This window comes from Hippopotamus amphibius, chromosome 6, assembly GCF_030028045.1.
Source record: "Hippopotamus amphibius kiboko isolate mHipAmp2 chromosome 6, mHipAmp2.hap2, whole genome shotgun sequence".
In the NCBI taxonomy this organism is placed as follows: Eukaryota; Metazoa; Chordata; class Mammalia; order Artiodactyla; family Hippopotamidae; genus Hippopotamus; species Hippopotamus amphibius.
Window position 1 is genome coordinate 49338687 of NC_080191.1, and position 26355 is coordinate 49365041.

The 26355-nt window shown below is 39.4% G+C and overlaps 1 protein-coding gene across 10 annotated transcripts in view; it reads left to right on the forward strand.

Moving 5' to 3' along the window:
- Window positions 1-22649, forward strand: part of UTRN (utrophin) — a 501139-nt gene extending 478490 nt beyond the window's left edge. For 9 of the 10 annotated variants that reach the window (XM_057739402.1, XM_057739404.1, XM_057739406.1 and 6 more), the window contains 6 exons: window positions 7422-7580; window positions 7970-8210; window positions 11027-11135; window positions 12468-12560; window positions 18180-18202; window positions 20554-22649. In XM_057739402.1, the coding sequence (XP_057595385.1) occupies window positions 7422-7580; window positions 7970-8210; window positions 11027-11135; window positions 12468-12560; window positions 18180-18202; window positions 20554-20562 (634 nt within the window). In that variant the 3' untranslated portion in view covers window positions 20563-22649. The remainder of the gene's footprint in view (window positions 1-7421; window positions 7581-7969; window positions 8211-11026; window positions 11136-12467; window positions 12561-18179; window positions 18203-20553) is intronic. The other variant, XM_057739407.1, reaches the window with a different exon arrangement.
- Window positions 22650-26355: the final 3706 nt, after the last annotated feature.

Here is a 26355-nt window from a genome sequence, read left to right on the forward strand (position 1 = left end):
TTTAAATTCTGAATCATGTCTAGAAGAGTTCAGTAGTGTCAAGTTTACTTGACTGACACAGATTGATTGTGATTTGGATCTGGTGGGAAATAGTAAGGTAGCCAGAAAAGTTGTAGAACATAGTACTTAGGTATTTTCTACTAAAAAAGATCATGGAGAGAGCCAAGTTGAAATACCTTAGGGCACTCTAACATGGAATGTCTCCTGGTCAATATGTTTTTTTTAATTGTTTTGCTATCATTAAGCTTATAAATAAAAGCTCAGGAGATTTTTCATTTTTCATTTCAAAGATTAGCGAGTTAATACTTTATAATAATATAGTAGTGATTTATACATTATTATTAATTTACTGTGAGTTTGGAACAATTCCCAAACCAAGATAATAGCATATTCATAATGCTTGTTTCATATTTAACCTCCTAGTATGTATTTCTTGTAAGGTAGTTACATATCTTGAGTATCCTAAATTTGCATTATTTCCACCAAGGTTGACAAATAGCTAAAGAATTAAACAAAATTAAAAAATAATAATTAAAACCAAACTTAAATTGTTTAAAATGTATTTGTCACACCTTGTGAACAGAGTAGAGGCAATGCTCAAAATTAGTATCTCCTATTTTCTAATTAGAATAAGCACTATTTATTTTTAAATTTAGCACTAATGCCTGAGAAAATATAAAATAATTAGATGACTAACAGCTGAATACATTTTAAAATACTATCAATAGATATATTAACTCATTCTTCCATCCAACAAATATTTACTGTTTACCTGCCTTGCAATGGTGTGCTGGAGGCAATTGTGAGAGCTGGTTGTTAAATTTTCAAGACTTTTGTAAGCTTCATTTTTTTCTCCCTTAAGTGTATAATATTTACTTTTAAAATATTTTAATCAGTACTATTGACTTGAGGAGGTGAGTACGTATTACAATAATGAATACCTCCCTCCCAATGGATAGAGCATCCCAGCGTGGATGCTTAGTTCCTCCTTTGCACTGATGGCGCTCCTCATGGTCTGTGAGAGCTGGGTTAGGAGTGAAGCCCACTGTTTTCCTGGCTCTCCTGCTCAGTTTCCCATCTAATAATTTAGCATCTTGGATCATAGGATACAGTAAGAAATGTTCCCTGCTCTTAACAAGACACAGTGCTGTTCCATCCTTGCTTTTGTTTTGTTTTTTCATTTTTATAAATCTATTTATTTATTTATGTATTTATTGGCTGCTTTGGGTCTTCGTTGCTGCGCACGGGCTTTCTCTAGCGGTGGAGAGCGGGGGCTTCTCTTCATTGCCGTGTTCGGGCTTCTCGTTGTGGTGGCTTCTCTTGTTTGGGAGTATGGGCTCTAGGCACCACGCAGGCTTCAGTAGTTGTAGTGCGTGGGCTCAATAGTTGTGGCTTGCAGGCTCCAGAGCACAGGCTCAGTAGTGTGGCACATAGGCTTAATTGCTCCGCGGCATGTGGGATCTTCCTGGACCAGGGCTTGAATCCATGTCCCCTGCGTTGGCAGGTGAATTCTTAACCACTGCACCACCAGGGAAGCCCCATCCTTGCTTTTAGCTTGGATCAAAGCTTATCTGTTTCTTACAGGACCTTATTGTAGTAGCAGGAAGTATGTGTGCAACATACTCTAGCACCATGGCCTTTTCCTGGAAGTTTCCTAAGGCTCTGGCATTGTTAGGGTCATGATACAGTCCCTGGAGACAGTGGATGACAGTTTTCAGTGTCACCTAACAGTATTGCTGGCTTCTGAGTGAGGGATTAGTGGCTGTTCAGGGCAGCCTTGGGTCTTCTACTTCGCTTTCAGGTCTGTCTTGAGGCAACCAACATCAAGGTATTAGCAATTTTTTCTCTCTCGCTCTCTCTCTTTTTTTTTTTTGCCATGCCGTTAGGCATGTGGAATCTTAGTTCCCTGACCAGAAATCGAACCTACACCCCCTGCAGTGGAAGCTCAGAGTCTTAACCACTGGACCACTGGAGAAGTCCCAAAGTATTAGCAATTTTTGTTGTTGTTGAGAAAGATTAAAAAACCAACTCAAAGTGCCTGAAGCAAAAAATGGTGTTAGCAGACTTCCACGATAATTTTTGGAACTTTTTCTCTCTCTTGAATTCTCCACCTTACCTCTAGGCCCTCTTGAGTTGAGGTTTTTGTTATTCCGAGCTGGGGTGTAAAAATATTGGTAAATTTCTCTTGAATAATAATGGTGATGGTGTAGAAACAGCCACTATCTCCTCCTTGATATAGAGAGTCCTCAGGGCTAGGCACTGTTCTAAGCACTTTGCCCACCTTTGCTTATTTAATTATCACAGAACCCTTCGAGATGGTGCTCTTGTTCTTGTTACACCACTTTATACATGAGGAATAGAGACCCTGCAAGGTGAAGGAGCATGCCCAGGGTCTCGCAGTCAGTAAGTGGTAGAGCTGGGATTCAAACTCAGGCAGCCTGGCCCCAGGCACGGGCACCCTGACCACCCCTGACCACGCCACTGCACTGCCTCAGCTGCTGTGGGAAGAGAGGGCTTCCTGCAGTGCGGGTGGGGGGGATGGGGGGGGTCAGAGCATCTGCAGATCCTCCCAGTCCTCACTGTTCTTGTCCCCATTCTGCCCACCTCTGTCCATGTTCCAGCTTCACAGTCCAGACCTAACTAGAAGATTTTGTAGTTCAGTGTCTGCTGGGCCCAATCTCCCAAATTTGGTTTTGGGTGTTCTCAGCCATGAGCAATAGAAGAAGCCCTATGCCTTGAGGTAGGAATTTTGAGACTTGAACTTGTAATTCTCTCTAAGTTACCCAAGGCCCTTTTAGTCATTTGTATCTTCAGAAGCAACCATCCTACCCCGCAGTTTGAGCCTTTCTCAGTCCCTCAAATTGGTCTGTGAAACCAGTTCCCTGGCTCCTCACAGCGTTCATTTTCTGTGAAGCTGCTAAATGAGTTGTTGCACCTCCATGCATCGTGGGCTACGACCTCCCCAGCCTAGATCTAAATCAATCTCATGGCTTTTTGCCCAGCATATACCCAATTCCCAATACTCCCTTTGCTCCTGAAAGTCTGACTGTGGACAACTTAAAGGCATTAATTCTAAGGATACTAATGTTCTTTCAAGGAGGAATGGAGCAACCATATCTCAAAAGGAGACAGGACCCAGGATAGTCCTGGGGAATCTGAATAGCTGGAATTCAAAGACATCCCCTTCGGCCATTGCCATCAGGATGTCTCACTCCATCTGCTGTCTGTCCTTGAGCAACACTGCTGTATGTGGAAGGATCACATCAGGGGGCTGGCGTGATTTGCACTGGCATTGCTCTTTGCAGCTCTGAAGCCTGGAACAGAACAAGTCTTTAAAAGAAGGAAATTATTGTTATTTTTATTTATGTCCTGCTTACTTTCAAAAGGTCATTGAATGAATCATAGTTCTTTTGTCATTGGATAAGTACTAATTTTGTAATCTAGATAGTGTTTACTATGCATGACTTAAATATAGTGTAATTATATTCCATCCAACAGTATTTCTTTGGTACAGACCTATATTTTGGTGACATTTTCTATTTTAGCACTGAGCACACTCTCGATGTTGAATGACCTTAATCTGGTACCTCATGACTGTCTGCATTTAAAGAGTATGCTCTTGCTCTTCACTATATATAATTAAGAACTTGAATGTATCTTTTTTTATGTTTAACTTTTAGGCCTAATACTTTGTGAAAACCACTTAAGACTAAAATTATATGTTATATCTGAATGACACTTAAATTCTTATTTTTGTAAAAATTGTCCTAATTTCCTCCCAGATACCTAATTGAAAGAATGTAATGATGGAGGTGGTGATGTTAATTATATCTTTTAAATAATAGTGAAATATGTTGAACCCCCATCAGCTTCCCTAAAGAACTGAATCTATATAAATGTTGACAAACAAGATGCATCTCAAATCTAAGTTTGATTCTTATCTGTATGTATTTGTTTTCACTGTGGATAGTCTTCAAATACCTAAAACGAATATTTAAATGGTGTTGATATTAAGCATTAAATATCATTCCTGAGGTCAGCCACCTGATGGCATTAGTGCTCTAAGGGCATGAATGGTCTAATGGGGGGGAAACGGGAGCTGCTCCGTGTGAGGGTCTATGATCCAATCACAGGTCTGCTGGAGAGCATATAGGACCCAAGCTTTCCTTTAACTCTTCTTGTCCTTACAGTACTTTTTAAAAAACTTTTACTCTGGCCTTTAATTTTCTTTGAGGTGGATTATTCACAGAAATCATACAATTAATTGTTTTTTTAACCAATGTGGGAATCAGTTTACCTCTTATTTATCACAGTAGCTGAGATTACCACCTACTTTTGTTCTGTTTTGCATTATCCTCACTCTTTCTTTCTTTTGCTTTATGGACAAAGCACTTCGTTGTACATTTACATGACCTGGCTGGTCATATGAATGGCTAGTTTAGGGCTCTAGACATTGTCCATTGTCTTTGGACATTGAATATTGTGGAGAGTAGGAAGCTAAACCTTTTTCTTTCTTTACATACGATTTAATGTTTTGTTTTGATTTCTGGCTGATTGCTTGTGATACTTCATCCTGAATAGACAACATGTTCACTGGGATGTGTATGAATGCTTTTCTTGTGTTACTATTTCTCTTTCGCAGACTCTGTCTTTTTAGTTTCCATACTCATCGTTTTCCACCTGAGAAATATTTAGAACTGTTCTGCTCTACTCTTACTTTTTTATTACTTTATTTTATTATTTTACGTTATTATTTATTTTATGCACACTATCTTTATACTTTGTCCATTTGTCCTGTCCATGTATTAGATCTGTGCTTTTTAATCCTCTCTTATTATAGCCTCTCTCTTCACTTAAATTGGGTGAAGTGCCTCCAAGCATCACTGACTTAGAGTCTTGTCATCCTCAGCAGCTGATCTGTGTCCCTGCGGTGTTGATCCATTAGCCTCATAGCCTTCTCTGTTCCTTCATAATACAGTTATGTTTAGGGTATAATAATAAATTATCCATTTATTCCCTATCAGGAAAACACCCTCCCGCACCTCCAAACACACGCGCACATACCTCCTTGCCAGATTTCTGTTTGATTTTGCTACATGGGCATCCTAGGAACTTTGGGTCCGTCCTTCCTTCCTTCCTTCCTTCCTTCCTTCCTTCCTTCCTTCCTCTCTTCCTTCCTCTCTTTCTTTCCTTCTTCCTTTCTTATGTATTTTTTTGGCCATGCCGTGCAGCTTGAGGAATCTTAGTTTCCCCACCAGGGATTGAACCCATGCCCCCTGCCGTGGAAGTGCAGAGTCTTAACCACTGGACTGTCAGGGAAATCCCTGGGTTCTGCTTTCAAACACTGCTGCTCTGCAGTGGTGCAGGACCCATTTGCTTCTCTTATCCTCATCCTTCTAAATTTAGGGGCAAGCATGAGATTCTTCTCAAGCTTCCCTTATTTATATCACAGTGATACCGTGATTTTCACAGGATAGGTAATCAAAGGATGATGCCCTAGCTTATTTTAATCCTTCCCATCTATGTTTCTTATTTCCAGTTTCCAACTGTGTTGTAAGAGTCCCACTCCTTTTTTTAGTCATTTGATAGCAGAAGGAAGCTTAGGGAGGTTTACTGATAAAGGAAGCAAAGTAAATCAACAAGTGGCTCATTTGAACCTTTGCTTTGGCTGTTTTGCAGGCCTAACCTTCATTATTTTCAATTGCTTCTTTATATCGCTCTGATCTCAGTGCTCAGGAGACACCTTTTCTAAGAATTCACTACCTCTTAGATGCAATTTCATGTCCCCTCTTTATCAGAGTAAACTGTGATAACACAGGGTTGGATTTTCAAATTAGACTCACAGAATCAAAGATCTCACCCAGTATCAAGCATTACTCATCAGCTCCAGGACTGCCCGTGCCACTCACCAGGTTCCTCCTGGCTGCATTAGGATGTGCTTGGACCCCAGTGTAACAGATGAGGTCTTTAAAGGAAAGTTGCAGTCACTTCGCTTACACAGTAGGGAGCTGGTTCAGTCATGGGATAGCTCCATTTTATACTCTGATCGCTGCATAACTTACAAGATGTTTTTCTGAAGCCCTATCTTATAAATCCATAGATTCCAGGATTTATTTACCAGAGACCATCAAAACAGATCAGGTACAATCTGCCAAAGGTTTTCTATAGCAGGACCCTCCGGGTAGCATTAGCCAGGAAGTCTGTCATTTGCACATTTACAAGGAAATCTTACTGGATCTCTGGTAAAAGAAGGGAAGGGATTTCAGGCTTCTGGAATAAGCTGATAAGCATTTCTTTCGCATAAACTCATCAACTTTGTCTATTTTGTGATACTTCTGTTCCTGTCAATCATTAGATTTGACCACATTATTAATACATCTAGTTCATTAGACAAGTAGTTAGAAAAGTGGGAGAACCCAAGTGAATTAAATGGAGTTCCTTGTTTAATGCAGAATGATTGATCCCAGAAATGATGTGCTAATAATATCAGGTAAAATATCTGTAGATGTTTTATAAATATCTACAGTTATAATTTATGCTAAGTTATTTAAATGAAAGAATATAAGGATTAGCTTCTACCATCCTTTGGGTTACAAAGCCTTATAAAATTGCTTTTAATCACATGCTAAAGACAGTGAAGTCAACTAGTTGATTGGGACTGTTACAGCAAAAAACTATAAACTGGGTGGCCTATAAGTGACAAACATTTTTTTCTCATTGTTCTGGAGACTGTGAAGTCCAAGATCAAGGAGCCAGCGGGTTAGTGTCTGATGAGGACCCACCTTCCTGGTTCATAGCTGTTGTTTTGCAGTTCCCTCACGTGGCAGGAGAAAGGGAGCGCTTTGGGGTCTCTTTCATAAGGACACTAATCCAATTCATGGAGGCTCCACCCTCATGACCTAATCACCTCCCAGAGACCCCACCTCCACACACCTTTACGCTGGGGATTAGGTTTAAACATATGAATTTCGGGGAGGGGAAACAAACAGTCTATAGCAGTTTACTTTTTTTTTTTTAATTTTATTTATTTATTTGGGGAGCGTACACCAAGTTCAATCATCTAGCAGTTTACTTTTAATAAACAGTCTTTTAACCTACTCTTTTGGCATTCAGTTATTGATTTTGCCTATAAAATCTTTGTTGTATATCCTCTGCTGAGTAAAATACGTCTTCTAAGGTTTGTGAGATATACATGTTAGACCAAGGCAAAGCATGAAATGTTGGCATGTGTGTGTAGTACACATACACTATTAGGTAAAAATATCTTCCCAGAGTTTTAAAGGGAGGTCATGGGGACATTGAGCTTTAAGGCAGTCATGGCTCCTCAGCCACCCTGACCATCATTGTTTCTACTTCCTTTACGTCCAGAGCCATCCAGGTCCAGATGTGAGCCTTTGTGTGCATCTCCTTTGTCTCCATAGGGAGGATGAGCACGCCCTCATCCAGCAGTACTGCCAGACGCTCGGAGGGGAGTCCCCGGTGAGCCAGCCCCAGAGTCCAGCTCAGATCCTGAAGTCGGTAGAAAGGGAAGAACGAGGAGAACTGGAGAGGATCATTGCTGACCTGGAGGAAGAGCAAAGGTGTGCTCGGCCTGGGAGGAGAAGCTGTGTCACCCTGGGAAAACTTCTGATGGGCATTTCTTTCACAGTCACTTCAACATGGCCCTTACCCATTCTTTTTGCAGAACTATTGTCCAAGAAGGACAGTGAAGGCAAAGATTTAGAGGACATTAACACGCTAGGCAGCTGGCTGCAGATTACAGCTGCATTTCAGGGTTCAGGGATGATGTCTGTTAGAACACTTGTTTATTTAAAGCTATGGTTTAATTCATGCTTGCTGATCTCATTGGTATACATGTTTTTACCTACAAGGAAATGAGTCGCATGGGCTACACTTGGAGCTCATGGACAGTGTTGGAGAGAAGATGATATACACAACACTAATTCCAGTTTTCCCTTCTCTCTACTAGAAATCTGCAGGTGGAATATGAGCAGCTGAAAGAGCAGCACTTGAGAAGGGGCCTCCCTGTCGGCTCGCCTCCAGACTCCGTTGTGTCTCCTCATCACACGTCTGAGGATTCAGAACTTATAGCAGAAGCAAAACTCCTCAGGCAGCACAAAGGTCGGCTGGAGGCTAGGATGCAGATTTTAGAAGATCACAACAAGCAGCTGGAGTCTCAGCTGCACCGACTTCGGCAGCTGCTAGAGCAGGTAGAGTGTGCGGAACTTGGTGTCACCTGTCCCCACGCCATCCGCCCCAGTCCCGGGTCCCATGGGGCTCAGTCCCAGAGTCAGTAGAGAGGCTCACTTCTGGTTTCTCCTCTCCGTAGTTGATGTAGACAGGCTTAGAAATCTCTCTTTAAACATAAGCTCACTGGCAGCAAAAAATGAGTTTTCCCAGCTTAAGATTGAAGTGCCCATTATTCTTGAATGCCAAAATCTATCTCAGCTCTGAATAATTTAAGGGAAAAGAGCCTATAACATACATCTGCATAAACTACATTTGAGAAACATCTGTAGACAATAAGGGAAAGGAAGTGACCTGAACTCTTCATGCTAAAACCTCCTTCCAATGAGCTATTTTCAAAAAATTAAGTAACAGATGTTTATTAATTTGCAGCTATTATTTCCTAACATAGCACCAGGTTTTATGGCAGTTGTTTGCAAACTTTCTTGACAATGAAAAATATAATTTGCATTATGATGAATGCATACACGTATGATGAACACAAAATACTAATTGCTGTTATTAAAAAATTCTGTCTCTTACTTTTAATTTTTCCCTTCCTTCCTCCCTCCCTCCCTCCCTCTCATTTTTCTTTTGTCTTTCTTACTTAGTGCTGGTCAGGACCTACCAATTCAATTTGATAACTCATTAATGGGTAATAACCTGCAATTTTGAAAAACACTGTTCTTTGGGATATAAGAGAAGCATCAGATACAGTTTCTGCCTTTTTACCTGCAATCTTGTTACGGACCATAACAAGATAGTATGAGATATAACAAGATGGTATCATCTATAAGGACACAACACACTATAGAGACTTAGGTACCTGATTACATCTAACAGTTAAAGAATAGGTGTCATGTTACAGAACTAGTAGTGAAGATGTCTTTGCAGCAGGTATATTGTGTAGAATCCCAGCAAATGGGCCTGGAACTTTTCTCTCTTGAAGAATCCCTGACATCAACATTCATGTCATCTTTTTGCCTTTTTCTCTGGCTTATACAGTATGGGTCCTCTAGGCAGTGAATAGGAATGCCTTTCTCCAAAAATGAGTTATTGAATCAAAGGCAGAAACAACTTTTTTGCCAGTGATTTTCTCAAATTTTAGAAAACCATCTCTTCACAATTGCTATCAGTATCTTTTAACTTGTCAGAATCATTCGAAACAGTGTAATTTTTGCATTACCTACACAGCGGGCCACGGAACACCCCTTATACTTTCTGAATGTCTGTCACTGTTTCAGACTTTGTGTGAGATTGTTTCAGGGAAGGTTTACTTTGGAATTGTACATCAGTAGACCTTCCCCCAAGGCCTGGGTGACTTTCTCTGAGTCCTCTGAATATTTGATTCTTACCTTGGTGCCACTCCAGTACATTGGAAAAGCTACGTTGTTAGTTTTGTGAATTTGACATTCCTGAATGGTGCCTGGGTGAGGGATGACTTTTCTCTTGAACTTTCATACTTAGAATATGAGGTGTTAGTATTAAGGACTTAGTGCATAGGTAGAATTGTTGTGGAAGGAAGCTGTGCTTGAAAGCCTTGTTTGCCATAGCCTGTTGATGCTCTAAAGAGAGCCAGAGGCTCTTCTGCTCACCCCTACCTTCTCCTAATCTCTTCCTCCCATTAGACAGAGCTGCCTGATGGCTCCTGAGCCTTCAGACTTGCACAGTAATGCTTTTCGAGATATCGGATATCTAAAGGGCGCTGTGTATTCCAGACTGTAGAGCTCTTATCTCTTCTTAATGACCTAGCATGAATGCCAGAAGTTGATGGAAAATTCAACTCTGATAGTAAAAACTAGCAGAACTACCAGACTTCAGCTAATATAGATTTAATGGAAAAAGCAGCATCAAAAACATTGTAACTTCTGCATTCCCTCTACAATGGATCACACTTTTCTAATGTGACCATGTACTTGTGAACGTATTCATCACGATTTCAAACCTTCTGCCTTTGTGAAGTATTTATTAGGTGTCAGATTCTGTTCTCATTGTTTTAGAAATACTAATTGATCACCTCTTTCACAAAACCCTCTGACACAGGCACTTTGATCACCATCCCTACTTTGTAAATAAAAAATCCAGATTTTTATAAATAAAAAGCAGACAGTTATAAAATTTTCTCAGAATTACACAGCTCTGAGTGACCGAGTTTCTGTCTACACAGCTGAATCGAAAATCGTGCTCTTCAAACACAGGGAACTCTGTTCAGTGCTCTGTAATGACTTATATGGGAATAGAATCTTAAAAAGAGTGGATACATGTGTGTGTGTAACTGACTCACTTTGCTGTGCCGCAGAAACTAACACAACATTGTAAATCAACTATACTCCAAGAAAAAACAAAAAACAATATTGGAGAGTGCGCTTCACCACTCTCCAATATTGTCCTTAAATATTGATTTAAATTAAAAAGAGCTACTTTTGAAATTATATAAATTTACTGTAGGAAAAACAGTGTTACTTTTTTAAAGATGAATGAAACGTTTCTAAATTCACTTGGTTGACATAAAAATAATAGAACAATTGAGGGATGACGCTGACATTGATAGGTAAATCTTGCCATACAACCAAGTGAGTTCTTCAAGGTGCCCACATCAAAAGGCAAGGACCACTTGGTCCTCAGGGGAATGCTAGTGAGCCCACCAACTGATGCTAACGTGTAAATGGTTGAAAATGACTGAGGGCAAAGAATGTGATTTAATTATCCATAATAGGGGAGGGGAAGTTAGAAATGGAACTGTTTTCTTTAATTGTTATTTGAATCTTTCCTCTGTTCTAACTTCTGAATGTAATTCCAGCCTGAATCTGATTCCCACATCAATGGCATCTCCCCCTGGCCTTCACCTCAGCAGTCGGCACTGAACTACTCACTGGATCCGGACCCCGGCCCGCAGAGCCACCAGGCAGGTGGGTGTCCCCAAGACTCGGCCGCTCCCTCCCCTGGTCCATTCTGGGCTTTGCCGTTTGTTTGCTTTTCATTTTAAATAACATTCTTACACCCGGGTACCTTAGGGCATACAGGAGTTTGTCGTCTCTTTGGTCTCAGCTGAGTACAAAGCCATTTTAGCAATACCAAAAAAGCAAACATTTTAGAATAATAAACTATAAAGCCCTTGTTTATATAAGGTGTAGTAGTGGATTGAATTCTGATGAAAGATGAAAGAGAGCTCTTTCCTTTTGGGATAAGCAGCAATTTATTTTTTTTTCTTTGCCTTTGGAACGATTTTTTTTCTCCAGTAAATTTCCTGTCTCTGAAATTTCATATTTGTACACATTCAGAATAAAATACTAAAGACTATTACACCGAACACAGTTTTCTCTATCCAGGGCCAGGGACTCAGTATTCTGCTTTCTCCATCCTAGTTCCTGCAGACATTGCCGCCTCTCCCATGCCCATCTGAGGCTGCAGTCCCACCCAGCCTGTCATTGGTCACAGTGGGGACCAGTCACTGCTGCTAGGAAGGGCCCTGTCAACCAGGCGTTCTGGAATGACATTTTGTTATTGGTGAAATTAAGTTCTAAAATTCTGTTGAGGACCACATACTTTAACCAAATTAGTTTATGGGCTGTCTTTTACTATACTAATCAGAAGAAAACCTAAAATATTAATATTATTTTAATTTTAAATAAGAATTATTCTGCTATTGATTATAGACTAAAAAGTATCCAAGTAAAAAGTATCTTACAAAATACCTCTAGTGGGAATTCCCTGGAGATTCAGTGGTTAGGACTCCGAGCTTCTACTGCAAGGGCATGGGTTCGATCCTTGTTCCGGGAACTAAGATCCCGCACGCCCCGTGGCATGGCCAAAAAAAAAAATACCTCTAGTATTGTGGCAGTATAACCTAGCCTGTGTCTCCAAAAAGAAGGAAGGAAAAAGAAATTAATGGAGTATCTTTCTCATATGAAAAAATACTTGTAATGCAAAATAATGGAATTCTAACTAATAAATTGAACTAATATGACTCTATTATTTATTTTTCACTCGTGAGTTTTCCGCTGGCACATGGATTATTTCTATAGAAACATCTAATATGTTTTACTTATGTAAAATTCTATTACCACAAATTAATACAAAATTGGTTTTGAAATTTCCCCCTGAAATTATCCTTTGTAAGGAGAACTGTTTTCACACTGATATTTAGAGGCCAGTGCTAGTATTTTCTCCCTGAATTGGGGTTTTTGTGGAAGACCGGACATTGATTTCAGAGTGTCTGTTCTCTCTATCTGCTGTCACAGTGGCGGAGGACCTGCTGGCCCCCCCTCGTGACACCAGCACGGACCTCACAGAGGTTATGGAGCAGATCAACAGTACGTTTCCGTCTTGCTGCCGTGAGTATGAAAGATCATAAGACGACTGCTATGCTTTTTCCTTCCATTTCTTTTTTCCTGCATGGGGCCCTTTGTCTTCTTTGGTAAGATAACAAAAACCAATATTAGAAACAAGATTGAATATTATTTGAAGATAAATCAAACATTCCATATGTCCACAAAGCAAATGAAGCCCAGCCTAGATACCATCACATCACTGGGGGCAGGGCCAGTGCGACCCTGCTCTTTGAGATTCTTTGGTCTACCTTCTGAGAGATAACATGAGGTAAATAAAACAAGCCTGTCTTTAAGGAGACATTATCCTCTTCACTGCAGGCGAGAGTAAGAAACGTGTATTACTTCAAAGGAAAGCTTTTAGTGGCATACCAAATGAGGTATGAAAATAGCCTTTTCTAATGTAATTCCCTCTCTTCTCTTCAGACATTGTCTTCTGATGTCATCAAATTCAGATGTAGAAAGGGATTATTTGCAAATTTTCCTCTTTTTTTGTCCTTCGTTCTTTTTTGTTGTTTTGGTCTGGGGTTCTTTTTTGTTTTGGAGCTCTTTTCTCGTGGAATAAAATAGTCACTGTATAAAGGCCAAACAATTTAAGGCATCACAGATTATGACCCTGTGAATTTTCCATATGAAAACCAAGGGCCAGAAAATAACCAAATAACAACAGTTCAAATCCCAGAGGAAATTATAGAATGATTGTTATTTATTGATTTTTTTTCCCAAACATTTTGTCTGCAGCACCTTGCTACCTTGCAGTTTCTGCTGAACTCTCACCAAAAACACTTCTGCTGTTTCAGTTTACTGTATATACATACATACTACTTAATGCTACAGTTACATTTTAAATAATCTTTTAAATAAATATGATTATTTATAAATACATTTATAATTTTATAATAGCTGATTAAATCGTCAGCTATTACACTAAGATTTTAGTATATACATGCAGTTATATATCATATATCATCATGTATATGTAGTATCTATATAAAACAGACTCTCATTGCACCCTTTCCATCCTCTCCTGGGAAAATATTTTAAATGAGGGAAAAGACATTATCAGGAATATAGGTAAATATGATATATTGACTTTGTTTAAAAAGTATGCTTCAATTTATACTGGTCTACAGTTTACAAAATGCCAACATTAGTGGGAAGTGGAAACAGCTACTTGAAATATAATCTTCTCTGAATTTTCAGAAGTAATTGCCTGAAGGACGTGTGGCAGTTTCCACAAGTCCATAAATATATTTGTATTTGGGAGTATATAACTTCCCAGGTTATTATTTGTACTTTCACTTCTCAAAGTTTGCAGAATCATATGTACTATATGTTAGCCTCCACGCTTATCCCCCCAAAAGCATGCGCGTGCACACACACACACACACATGCACGCACGCACGCACGCACATATACACACACACAGACACACATATACACACACAGGTTTTTGGCCCTGTAGAGTGTCACAGAAGCGTCAGAGGGTCAGGTGAAGCCCATATGCTATCAGATTTTTATTTATTTACCAGGCTCTATAACAGCCATAATAGATGAACAGATTAAATTTTTGAATTAATTATAATTCAAGGTTAAATTTAATACAGATTATGGGTTCTGCATTGTATTTTACTTAATGGCTACATAAAACCTCATAATAGTTTTTATAAGCCAGAATTTCAAAATTAAATTACTTTTTAGTTCAGCTTACATCCAAATACATTAATAATTATTAAAGAACAAATTCTGTAAGTCAAACCTGTTTAGAAGTTTTTATTCAACTATCATAATATCTATCTATCCATTATGATAGTTGAGTAAAAACTTCTGAACAGGTTAAAAGTCAATTGGCATTGAGAGCTAGGATGGGAAATTTGTTTAAATGTGTGCTTTCTAGTGGATATAAAATGTATAATTTCCATATTAGAATTTTTTTTTTTTTTTTTTTTTGCTCTGGGCGAGCTTTCTTTAGTTGTGGTGAGTGGGGGCTACTCTTCGTTGTGGTGCGCAGGCTCCTCATTGCCGTGGCTTCTCTTGTTGTGGAGCACGGGCTCTAGGCGTGTGAGCTTCAGTAGTTGCAGCACATGGGCTCAATGGTTGTGGCTCACGGGCTCTAAAGCACAGGCTCAATAGTTGTGGCACACAGGCTTAGTTGCTCCGCAGCATGTGGGATCTTCCTGGAGCAGGGATCGAACCCGTGTCCCCTACATTGGCAGGTGGATTCTTAACCACTGTGCCACCTAGGAAGCCCCATATTAAAATTTTTATACAAGAATTCATGATATGTTTTAAAAGTTTAATTTTCTAAAGCAGTTACTCTTAAATCTTTTCACAGTATATTCTTACATGGAGATATTGTATAAGGCTGATCTATGTCATATTTTACAAGAGAATACAATTAAAAATAAATAATAACATAAGTATAGAGCAAAAATGAATCTTAAGAGATGGGTGTGTTCATCTCATTTTATGGCTTCCCTTAAAGGCAAGTGTAAAATTCCTATTGGTTGGAATCTTATTAGCCATTAATAGCTATTATTGGTTCCTAAGAAGAGTATATATCTTCAATGGGACCCACATGACAGGTTAAACTCCCACTTTGCATTGGTGCTTTCTCACCTGTGTCCATTCTCTGTTGTGAGGGTGAGTTGTGGAAATCCAAGAGTCCTTAACAGGATGCTGGCCCTGTATTCTCATAGTCAGTTTGGACATTCACAAATATTTGTAATATTTATAGTTTTCTGTGGATGAGTATTAGTAGTCATGTTATTTTGAAGAGCTCAAATACATCCATATGAGAAATGATGCCTAGTATATTTTAGAATCGTTTTAAATTTAGATCTTATTAATTTTTTATTTCTGAAGTTCTGCTATTAATTTGGGTTTAGGTTGCTCTTCTAGGTATTTATATATTAGACTTTGCTTTGATAATATAAAAATCTCCAAGATAGGGACAGCTTTCAATAAAAATAAAGGCTTAATTGATTTATTTATAAAATCGACATACATTTTTATGATTCTGCCCAAAGTTATTAAACTTTTTTAAAAAGTGGGTGCAGAATAGAAATGAGCACCTGCCATGGATTTGGTGCTCAGTACATTTCTGAATTGAATGAGTGAATGAGTGAGTGATTACATTTTCCCATTGGGAAGGAAGGTTTAGTTGTTGAAGTTTCCTCCAGATAGTACTTACAAGGTTCTCTAGGATTCCTTTGCTTTGTTGCCCCTTTTAAGTTACTCAAGCTGACAAATATTTTAATAAGCCTTCGCATTCCCGAAGCTCACTGACCACCTTTGGAGGACTTTTTTGAAAGCAAAACAGATTGGCGTCCATCCTCCCAGTGGCAAACCAACCCCTCGAGGCCCTGTAACTAATGAGAACTTTAAAATTGCTTGTCACCAGCATACAATGAATTGATCTGCATGTTAATCTTGACTTTTGATCCTTTGTGAATTAAAAATTAGCATGGTCACAAGTGAATTTCCACTCCTGGCAATCTTGGAATTAAAATGAAACTGTATTCTAAAACCCTAATTGCATGAATTGCCTACTTAAACATGACTTTTTTTTCTTACTGGGTCTGTGTATTATTGCACGTAACACTTTAGAACTCCTCTATGTTGGAGTACTATCCCAATTGGTCCTGATAGCATCCTTAAATTATGGGCTTTTAAAGTTTTCTTTTAATTATTTACATTGAGTTTCAGAGCAGAGAGGCAAGCCTTTCCATCTCTTCCTGGCAAGGAGTTAATGAAGGGAATTTAATTGTGTTGCCTATTAACCAAGAGATTAAAATTTCCACTAGCTACTGTAACTGATTTTTTTAGTGTAAAATCTTGTGTTGTTTTTTTCTTTTGTGTCATCCAAATATATATGACATTAGTAGTAAGCTGAATATTATTTTTTGCTAATAGACCAACAAATACTTTTTAAACTTTTTTATCTACAAGCATATTTTCACTGTGAATTTCCTATATTTATTAAGCTTGACTGACATTCATCAAAACCTCAAGACCGACTAAAATGCAGTGATTTCCTGATTTCTTTAAAACATTTTTGTATGATTTGTTCAGTATGATTTAAAAGGCTGCAGGGTTAAAAATGTTAATTTGGAGCAAAATGGATTTGATTTCTCTTTGGATCTGGCTGTTTGTTACTTAGAAGAGAAGCATAACTTTGCTTATGGTATACTTTATGCTAATGCAACTAAGCTTTCCCTTGGGAGGGTGTAGTTCCCGTACATGTAAGGAGGTCCACTCTTTTTTTTGTTTTTAATTAATTAATTGATTAATTTTTGGCTGCATTGGGTCTTCGATGCTGTGCACGGGCTTTCTCTAGTTGCGGTGAGTGGGAGCTTCTCTTGCTGCGGAGCACGGGCTCTAGGTGCGCAGGCTTCAGTAGTTGCAGCATGTGGGCTCAGTAGTTGTGGCACACAGGCTCAGTTGCTCTGCAGCATGTGGGATCTTCCTGAACCAGGGCTCGAACCCGTGTCCCCTGCATTGGCAGGCAGATTCTTAACCACTTAGCCACCAGGGAAGTCCCGGTCCACTCTTTCTTTCCTGATATAATTTACATAGCTGGCAGGACGAGGATTTTTTAGCCTGATCATTCCCTGCAGTACTACTGGGGCTCCCACTTTCCCTCTAGGCATCATAAGAAGGTCGCCCTTCTTGCTCTCTTCTTTTCTCACAAAGCACCCACTGTGTGATCACAGATGTCTTTTTTTTTTTCCCTCAGCAAAGAAAAATGAGAGATGAAAGGAGTCACATACTGTTTGATTAGGGACAATTCTTAGCTGACCCAGAGCAGATGTTACCATCGTTGGGGGGTGGAGCTCCCCCTTTTCCCCAGGGTTGAATACCAGTCCAGTAATTGTGAGATGACACAGTGAAAGGGAAAGATGAAAAGCAGAGGCCTTAGAGAAGAGACTTGCTAGTGGCTGCCCTCCCAGGTCCCACCGGATCAGCTCCACTGTCCTGTGGCCTCTGTAACCAAGAAGAAATTGAGCTGTTCAGATACAAAGGCAAATTAGACACCATATTCTAACTTCTGTGATGCTCTTAACTTAGCCCGCAGAAGGCACAAGTTCCTAGAAGACATCTGAGTGCTGAGAACTAGGTCAGACCTTTCCTTGATGCAAATCACATGTCTTCCTAGGCTTTGGGGTAAGGGTGGCAGAAACTAAAGACTCAGGCCCCTTCATTTCCCTAATGACCTCTTGGTCAGAATCTGTACTATTCAGCAGAATGTACAGAATTTGCTCTGTTCTAATACATAAACTAATTACATGGCATGATTTCAATAGGAAATTTTGAGATTTTTTGAGGAACTAATTACTCACTGAATGCTTTGGTGTGTACTTATTTGAGAGAGCCAGCATATCGTTTGCATATTTTGGTGGAAGTTTTGTGTCTTACAGCACATGGGATAGGAGAAGCTAACTAGGGAAACTAGCCCTGTTAAAGCATCTAGGCAAAAAACAAACCAACCAACCGAAAACCCCAAATCTGTTCTTATTTTCTTATTAACATCCACTTAACAGCTAGGAATGGTGCAGTCAGCACTTTTGCATGCCTGAAAGGGGGAACCACCCTTCAATTGATTACTTTTGTTTTCTCTTTCAGCAAATCTCCCCAGCAGGCCACAGGTAAGAGTTAATGGGTTGATTGGTTTAAGTGTTACAGATTATAACCTGGAGTAAGTGATTAGCTACCATCGATTTTAGTGCTACCTTATTCCCCATGTAAGTAAGTAAACTTGCTTGACATGTTAATTGATTTAGTACAACAGTTTGTCAGTCTGGGGAGGGGAACCTCTCCCAAGCCAGTTCTTCCAGTTGCCCAGAATGCCATGTGCTTGACCTTTTGTGTTCAAACAGCTTTTTAAAGGCCTCGTATGTACTATGTAAAATTACCCTGGATAGATTTGGCTGACGTTGTTCTCCCAGATATCTACTTAAGGTAGCTATCACAGAACACGGACTTAAAAGCAATGACTAGGGCAGTACACAAAGGTGGTTTTGTTACTTTGAGGGGAAAAGGTTTTGATTTTTCATTTAAAAATCTGCTGAGGACTGTGGGCAGCTATAGCCATGTGCCTTTCAGTATTTTCTCTATCAGGTACTCTTAGAAATAATGTGTCCCAAGACCACAGTAAATCTTTGGAGAACATTTCCTCTAATGAACTTGTTTATGAATCTTTTTGAAACAGTGAACCCTCTGATTGTGTTACTGCCTTAATGGCAAGAGGGGCTGAGGTCTTAAGGAGAAGCACAGATGGTTCATCTTTAGTAACTGGAGGGAAAACAAAGGAATATGAAGTAGATTATTGGATGTGGTGTGAGAGCTCATGAGAAGGAAAGACCTCATCCCAGAGGGTAAGACCCTCTGATTGCTTCTGTTGTCTTAGTGAATCAGAAGTAGGGGCTTCAGCTGAGAGTAAGGATGGGGAGGAGGCCTCAGAGTGTGAGGAGAGACTGGAGGATGTGTAGTAGCTGCTTGGAGCTCAGGACAGCACACGGACAGAGAAATAGAGTGACTACCAGGCAGTATTAAAGGCCACCATTTGCTTGCTTGTGAATTTAACCTGAGGCCTGTCTGCTATGTGTTGCCCTTCAGTGATATTCAAGTTCATGAGCACAACGCCAGAGTAGGCCACGTATTGCAATTAACCAAAGTCGAGGTGTGGTTTGGCCAAGAGAGTCCAGCAGTTCAAGGGAAGAGGCAAAGGGGTGATGATGAGTGAACAAGCACCTGAGTCTGGTAGGAAAGGCAGTGAGGATGCATTAGGTATGAGAGACAGACAGTCAGTGGGTTGTAGCACCAAGGGATTGGTGAAGTCAGGGTCCTAGTGGAAGTAAGCTGGAAAGGTGCAGGTGGGTTGTCAGAAAGTGGCATGATTGAAACTGAAATGTTGGATGGGATGCAGGTATTGGCAATGGTCCAGATTTGGAACTTTGAGTGAGTGACTGAGAAGGGTGAGGACGGATTCTCAGAGGAGAGGAGCTCAAGGAACTGAGGCCAGAATTTTGGAAGATTCGTCTATGTGCGCTTGAAATCATGAACATTTAAAAATAGTGAGTGACAGTGAGCCATTTTTTCTTCAAGAGGTAAGGGGACAGGAGCCAAGGAGCCAGAAGATGACTGCATAGTGGGTGGTATAGTCTGATGACGGGAGATTCAAAGCTGGGTATTTTTAGGGAGAACAGAGAGACAGGGCCCTGAAAAACACAGTGTGGACCTATCCAATATCTGAGGAGCGTGAGGGATGAAAAATAGTCCTGTGTTGAAGCTGTGTCTTCAGGGGAGAGCCAGATATCCATCAGAGCGAGCAAGTGGAAGGCGCATTCAGGGGAGAGTTGGAGGACATGGGGTTTGAGCTTCTCTTCAAAAGGTGTTGCCGCACCTGAGTGTGGCCTGGATTTCTGCCCTTCCTTGCCTACGTACATTGGCCTTGAGCCTTTAACTGGCACCACTGCATACCCTTGGACTGTAATTCCTGTCTCGAGTTCTTGTTGCCTGGACGCCAACTGGGGACTGAGACCAGTTGCAAATGTCAAGGGTACCTCCCACAGGCCCTCGGGGAGAGACAGGGTGCTTGCACCATCCTAATTCACTCAACATTGGTACCTCCCACAAGTAAATAAATAAATAAATAAATAAATAAATAAATACATACATACATACATACATAAATAAAGACAAGTCTTCTCAATTTTAACTTGGTTTCCAGCCTGGGCAAGAGAAAAGTCTTCCAGACTTCCCCTATATCAGCTGAGTGGATAAAAAGCAGACTAGGTAATTTCAGGATGAGAGCAAAGCACCTCATCCCAGGAACAAAACTCACATGGGAGTAAAGTGTTGCCAACGAATATAGCAAAATAGGGCTTGTCTGGTTTTGAAAAAAGGCACTTTTTTTTTTTTAAAGAGTTGAGGTCTCTGCTACCTGTAATGTTTTCTGTAAATGTTATTCTGACAGCGCTGTTTTCCCTTCCCACAGGCAATGTGACGTATTCATCCAGCCAACCAACATTTCTTGAGCTACAGGGTTGCCCTTTTCAGCAAATGCCAATTTTAAGTTCCATTTAATCAGAAGCTCTGTGGCTCTTTGAATCATGCTGTTGAGCGCTGACTGTGTGTTCTACTGAGGGAGTAAAACACTGACTATCCAAAGAGGAAAGGATATTTTGTTTTTATAGTAATCATATATTATTGTTTTCTTCTTCCCTTTCTATGCAACTGTAAATTAATGAACAGAGTGGTATTTGGAAATGGTAATACATTTGTCACTGATTTGTATACTGTATACAGTATTGGGAAAGTGGGTGGGGGCTTTCTAATATGATACCTTCTTTATAATAACCATGACAAAAAAGAATTAGAAGACAATTTTACATTTTTACATTCCTTCATATTAACCTTGTACAATAACTTCATTTATTTCTTTGACTCTTTTACCATTATGTTTTGGTTATTTATAATTCATCAGCCACATGACCAAATAGATTTTCTTTATTTGTTTCCATGGTTTGGCCAAATTAATACGTTCATATATTTCAATCAAATATTCTATGTTTATGGGTTAGGCTACAGCTCTGTGTATTCTGTTTAACTTAATTTGACATCGTACACTTATTTCTTTAGCGACCACTTGGATAACCACAATAAAAATCCTGTGGGCCTAACTGGCATTTCTATTGGGATTTTTTCTCCTGCCTTTTATTTCCCTGCTTTATAAGATCTATAAGTAGGTCTTGATTTCTTTATTTATTTCATGTCCCAGTCTATATGACAGGATTATAATAATCTCAAAGATCATTTTACCAAAGGTTGCCCATTTAAGCATATTTTCATTTTGACACAGAAACAAAACTTGGTCCAACTTTGCTTAGTTCCCAGGTCTCGATTTTCATCATTCAATACACAGCAGACCTTTACCTAATTGTGATACCGAAACACATGCTCGTCTTTGGTTCCCTTTGAAGAAAGTTTTATGGTTGTTTATATGTACTCAAGCCTTCCATGACTCTGGAAACCCTGTTAATTTCCTTCTGAAAGCAGACAGAAATTCAATGAATGTCTCATTTTACCTTTTGAGTGAATGAACAGCTGTTTTATTACCCTTCATTTGATCACTACATTTGGGAACAATGTTCATCAAAAGCCTATGTCACTGCTTCTAAAGAAGAATGAAATTAATGCTTAGATGGTGGAACCCTGGCTTAGGCCTTTGAGTGCATTCAGTTAGGTATTTGGTTCAGCTTCTGATTCAGCACTTATTTGATTCAGCTTAAACATGTTATGTAATTTACCAAATGTAGAGAAACCAAAAAAAAGTGAAAATAATATGTTTTGATTCAAGCATATATGCTTTTAAAACATCAGGACATTTTAACTTTGAGTTCTCTTTAACTGGGATCTGGCCAGAAGGAGGCTTAAAGTTAGAAATTCCTATTCTTTTAGAATAGGTTGGGTGGGTTGGGGGGCAAGGGTGTCTATTTGCAGCAAAGATATTTTGAGAAGAAGAAAATTGTTTTATATAAGAGGAAAGCCATGACCACCTTTCTACCTCAGATCCATCTTCATCCATCGCATTGGAAATAGCTTTATGCCGCTGCAATCTGAAAAATCTAGAGCTTTTATCAGGTCACATCATACCCAATAAAAGTACCTATTTAAAGAAAAAAAATTCCCTGAACTCTGAACTACAAGTTGTAGATTTGGTGTCTTCCTTGTCCTTACTTTGAAAAGTTATGTATTAATTTTTTTCTGCCTGTAATTGTGTGCAACATGTTCTCTATCTGCTATTAAGGAAAAGCTACATAAAACACTACATTGTAACCTTCAAAGTAATAATAAATATAAAGAAATATATTGCAGTAACAACAAGGGGAAATAAGTATGTAGTTCTTTTGAAATATGTGGTAAAGAACTAATCATAGACTATCATCTAATCTGGTTACATGTTGTATTTTTCATCCTGAATAAAAGTAATTTTAACACAAGATGACTTTGATATTCTTCAGCAGTGTTCACTGACAGATTTCAAACTTTGAATGTACATTTATGAAAATAAAATATAAAGAGAGCCTGTATCCTGATAAATCTAGATGTGTTCTTGCAATTTCTCTCATACACACTAATACAACTCTCTCTCTTTTTCTGTGTTCCTCTCTTCTCTATCATATTTCCTTTACAGATAGAAGGCTTAGTGATAGAAAAAAAGTAATGTTGGATGTTAAAAATATGTACATAAAACCTATTGAGCTTTTGTTTTAATAGCTTAGGTGCTATTGGTATTTAGTCAGTTACCCTTTCAAATCCACTTTTAGCCTCATGCTCTTAAATAATGCACTTTTTGTATATGCACTGGATTTTACCACTCTGGTGGTAGATTTAATCCATTTCAGAAGCCACCCCAGGGGAAATAGCATTGAGAATTGTTACTTGATTCTAACAGTAAAAACTATCTATGAAATAGAAAAATCCCCAAACATATAATTTGTTAAAGAAAATCAATCCATTTCAATGCACATACATTTTAAACATCCTACCTCAAAGTAATATCTACATTAAGCATTCCTAAAGAACCCATTGTTGGTTTCCAGCAACCTGTTGAATAGGTAGTTGAAAATGGAGGTGAGAACAAATGAAAAAGTTTTGTTTTTATACTGAGCCTAAGTCTTCAGCTTGTTACTTCTATCACCGAGGATGGAGATGGATAAATATAAAGATACATATATATATCTTTAGGATATTCCCCCACCCCTCTGCACCACCACCATTCAACAGTTTCAGTAGACCAACTTTTTCAGGGGCCTTTCTTAATTCACTCGTTGAAAATTTATTGAAACCCTAATACCACACCACCTAACACTGTGCATAGGATCCTCAAAGTTCATTGGCATACGACATCAGCTTGTGTGTTTGTGAGGTTAATTAATTAACACGAGTGAGACTTCAATGAATGCCAGAAGCCAATCACAATCACATAACATTCACTACCTGTGGTATTAGTTATAAGTTGCCACAATAATGGGACGCAGCAGCCATAAAACCTCATAATAAGCATTTATGTAGCTCATGGGATGTGGGGTTCAGCTGATCTGGACAGGACCCTTCCAATCCCAGCCGGACTTGCCCACATGTCTGGAGTTGACCGGCTGTTGAGTGCTATGGGATGGCCAGACTGGGATGACTGCGGCAACTAGGCTGGGCTCTTTCAACCGCTAGTAACCTAACTACCTGGGTGTGTTCTTGTGCAATGACAGAAGCGTGGGAGTGCAGATGGGGGGCTTTGCTGAGAACTGGTGCATCATCACTTCTACTGAATTCTTTTGGTCAAAGCAAATTACAAAGCTGGGTATGGGGAATAGATTCCAGCACTTTCGTGAGACAAACTTCGGATTCACAGGACAAAGGGGGAGGGGCCATCCGGTTTCACCTTATAAACTTATAGGGAGGCAAAGCAGAGGACTTGGGCCAGAATACTAAAGTGTCCATTTCCTTGGGCATGATGTCCACTGCCTCAATGGAGTGGGAAGGAAGTAGCCTTTTTACAAGGCCTTCTTTTAAAACAAAGGTCAAGAAGATCAGCCCTTGCTCCCCAGGCTATCAGTCCAATTTCAGAAGGAAACACAAGTAGGAAAACTTAGCATGTCTTTGCCCAAATCCTAGGAGAAGCAGAAGACCTCCTGATAGAAAAGGACTGGTAGTAAAATTAGAAAAAATAAAATAAAAACAAAAAAACCTAGATAAGAAATGGAATAAAAGGGATATTATTATAAACTGCTCAGAAGGTTTATTCAAATTGAATTGTTAATTTTTAGCTGGAAGAATACACAATACACAGGAGGTTCTTCACACTGACCAAATGAGTAAGTACATGTGATATCGTACCCTGGCAAGCATTTGTTTAGAAACATGCAATTTATTTGCACTTTATTTAAACTTACCAACTTGGTACTAATCTTGCATTTTGAAGGCATTCCAATTCGTGACATAGCTTTCATAATTTGGGAATATTTGCAGTGTGTGCTAGGGTTGAGCCTTTTAAGGAAAGCTTCTTTTTTGGTACTGTTTTGAATTCTGTACGTGAGTAATTAGCAAAAGTTAATTGACAGTTTGTCCGCACCTTGCTCTGTTGTCAGTCCTAAAAGCACAAATGTTGAATTTGTAATTAAGTGAGAAGAGTTCCCAGGCTGCCATGGGACGTAATTACAATTCGTTCCTGATATTACTTTCTTAAGAACCATTTTTCAAAAGTATTAAAATACTGATTTTTAAATTTTTACTTCGAATCAATTTTTTTCTTTTAATTTAGATAAAATAAAATGACATTATAAAACTATTGGAAAGAATTGAGCCATTCTTGTGTAAATCTGACCCGTGCACCTGTCAAAATCTAGAACAGTCTTGTTCATTACACTCCATGAATCTCACGAGCTGTGTTTCCCTCTTAGCAAGCTGAGGACCACTATTTATTGCTGCTTGGGATGTCTGCGAGGGCAGTTTCAAAAGCTCAACCCTTCCCCAAATAATCCTCACGTGTCCTGTTCTTTCCCCACTCCCACCCCCACCAGGCAGGTTTATATTGGTAATGATGTCCAAAATAAGATGCTGCTTAGCACAAAACAAAACGCATGCTGGATACTATATCTCCAAAATGGCACTGATGAAATAATAAAGTTTAAAAAGTTAAGAGGAATCTTATGATTAACTGGAAGATGTTAACCACAGATCAAAATTCTGCCTCGGCTTGAAATTTAGTGGCTCTAACCAAATTGGAAACAAACGATCCAAGTGGCTGGGATGGGCAAGGCGTTGTTCAAGTTGCTGAAAACAGAGTTAGGGAACAAATGCCTGCCTGCCTAATCTAATGGATCAGCCTAATGATAAGCAAGAGAGTATGATAATGGTAATGGAAGCTGGAAGGAGGATTAGCAGGTCCTTATCAGAATTTACAGTGCACTCTAGATCCCCCCAGGATGTGGATCCAAATACAGGGAGACAGCTCAAGAAGAAACTGTGTAGCCTTTAACCACCACCTATAGAACCATATCCCAGTAATTTCATCGTGATGTCTCAATGTGCTTGTTGGTGATGTTAGAGTCCAAAGAAGATATCACAGTGATCACGAAAAATGCAATGGATGTAGCAGGATTTCCCCAGTAAAAGAATTCCCTGGCTGAGACTTCCCTGGTGGTACGGTGGTTAAGAATCCCCTTGCCAGTGCAGAGGACATGGGTTTGATCCCTGGTCTGGGAAGATCCCACATGATGTGGAGCAACTAAGCCCATGCGCCTCAACGACTGAATCCCGCACGCCCTAGAGCCCGTGCTCTGCAACAAGAGAAGCCCCCGCACTGAGAAGCCCATGCACCACAGCAAAGAGTAGTCCCCACTTGCCACAACCAGAGAAAGCCCGCACGCAGCAACGAAGACCCAATGCAGACAAAAAAAAAGAGTATCCCTGGCTAAATAATTCTGAGAAACAGTGCATGCTCTAGAGGCCTTTGGAGATTCGCATTGCACATGAACATAATAAACGCTTTGAGAAATCCTAAAGTGAAGAAACGTGCCTAACTGTGTATCACTGTATTTCTAAAGCATTTAACAATAGAACCCTTTTGCCATTTACCTGTAAACATTCTACAGTGTATACTCTGGGTGCTGAATTAATGTCATAGGTTTTAATCTTGCAAATATATATAGGTAGTGAGTCCATGAAGTCTGGAAAAGTGACAGGTGAAAAGTAAAACAATTATCAGTATGAATTCAGGGTTTTAAAACAAAGTAATCTT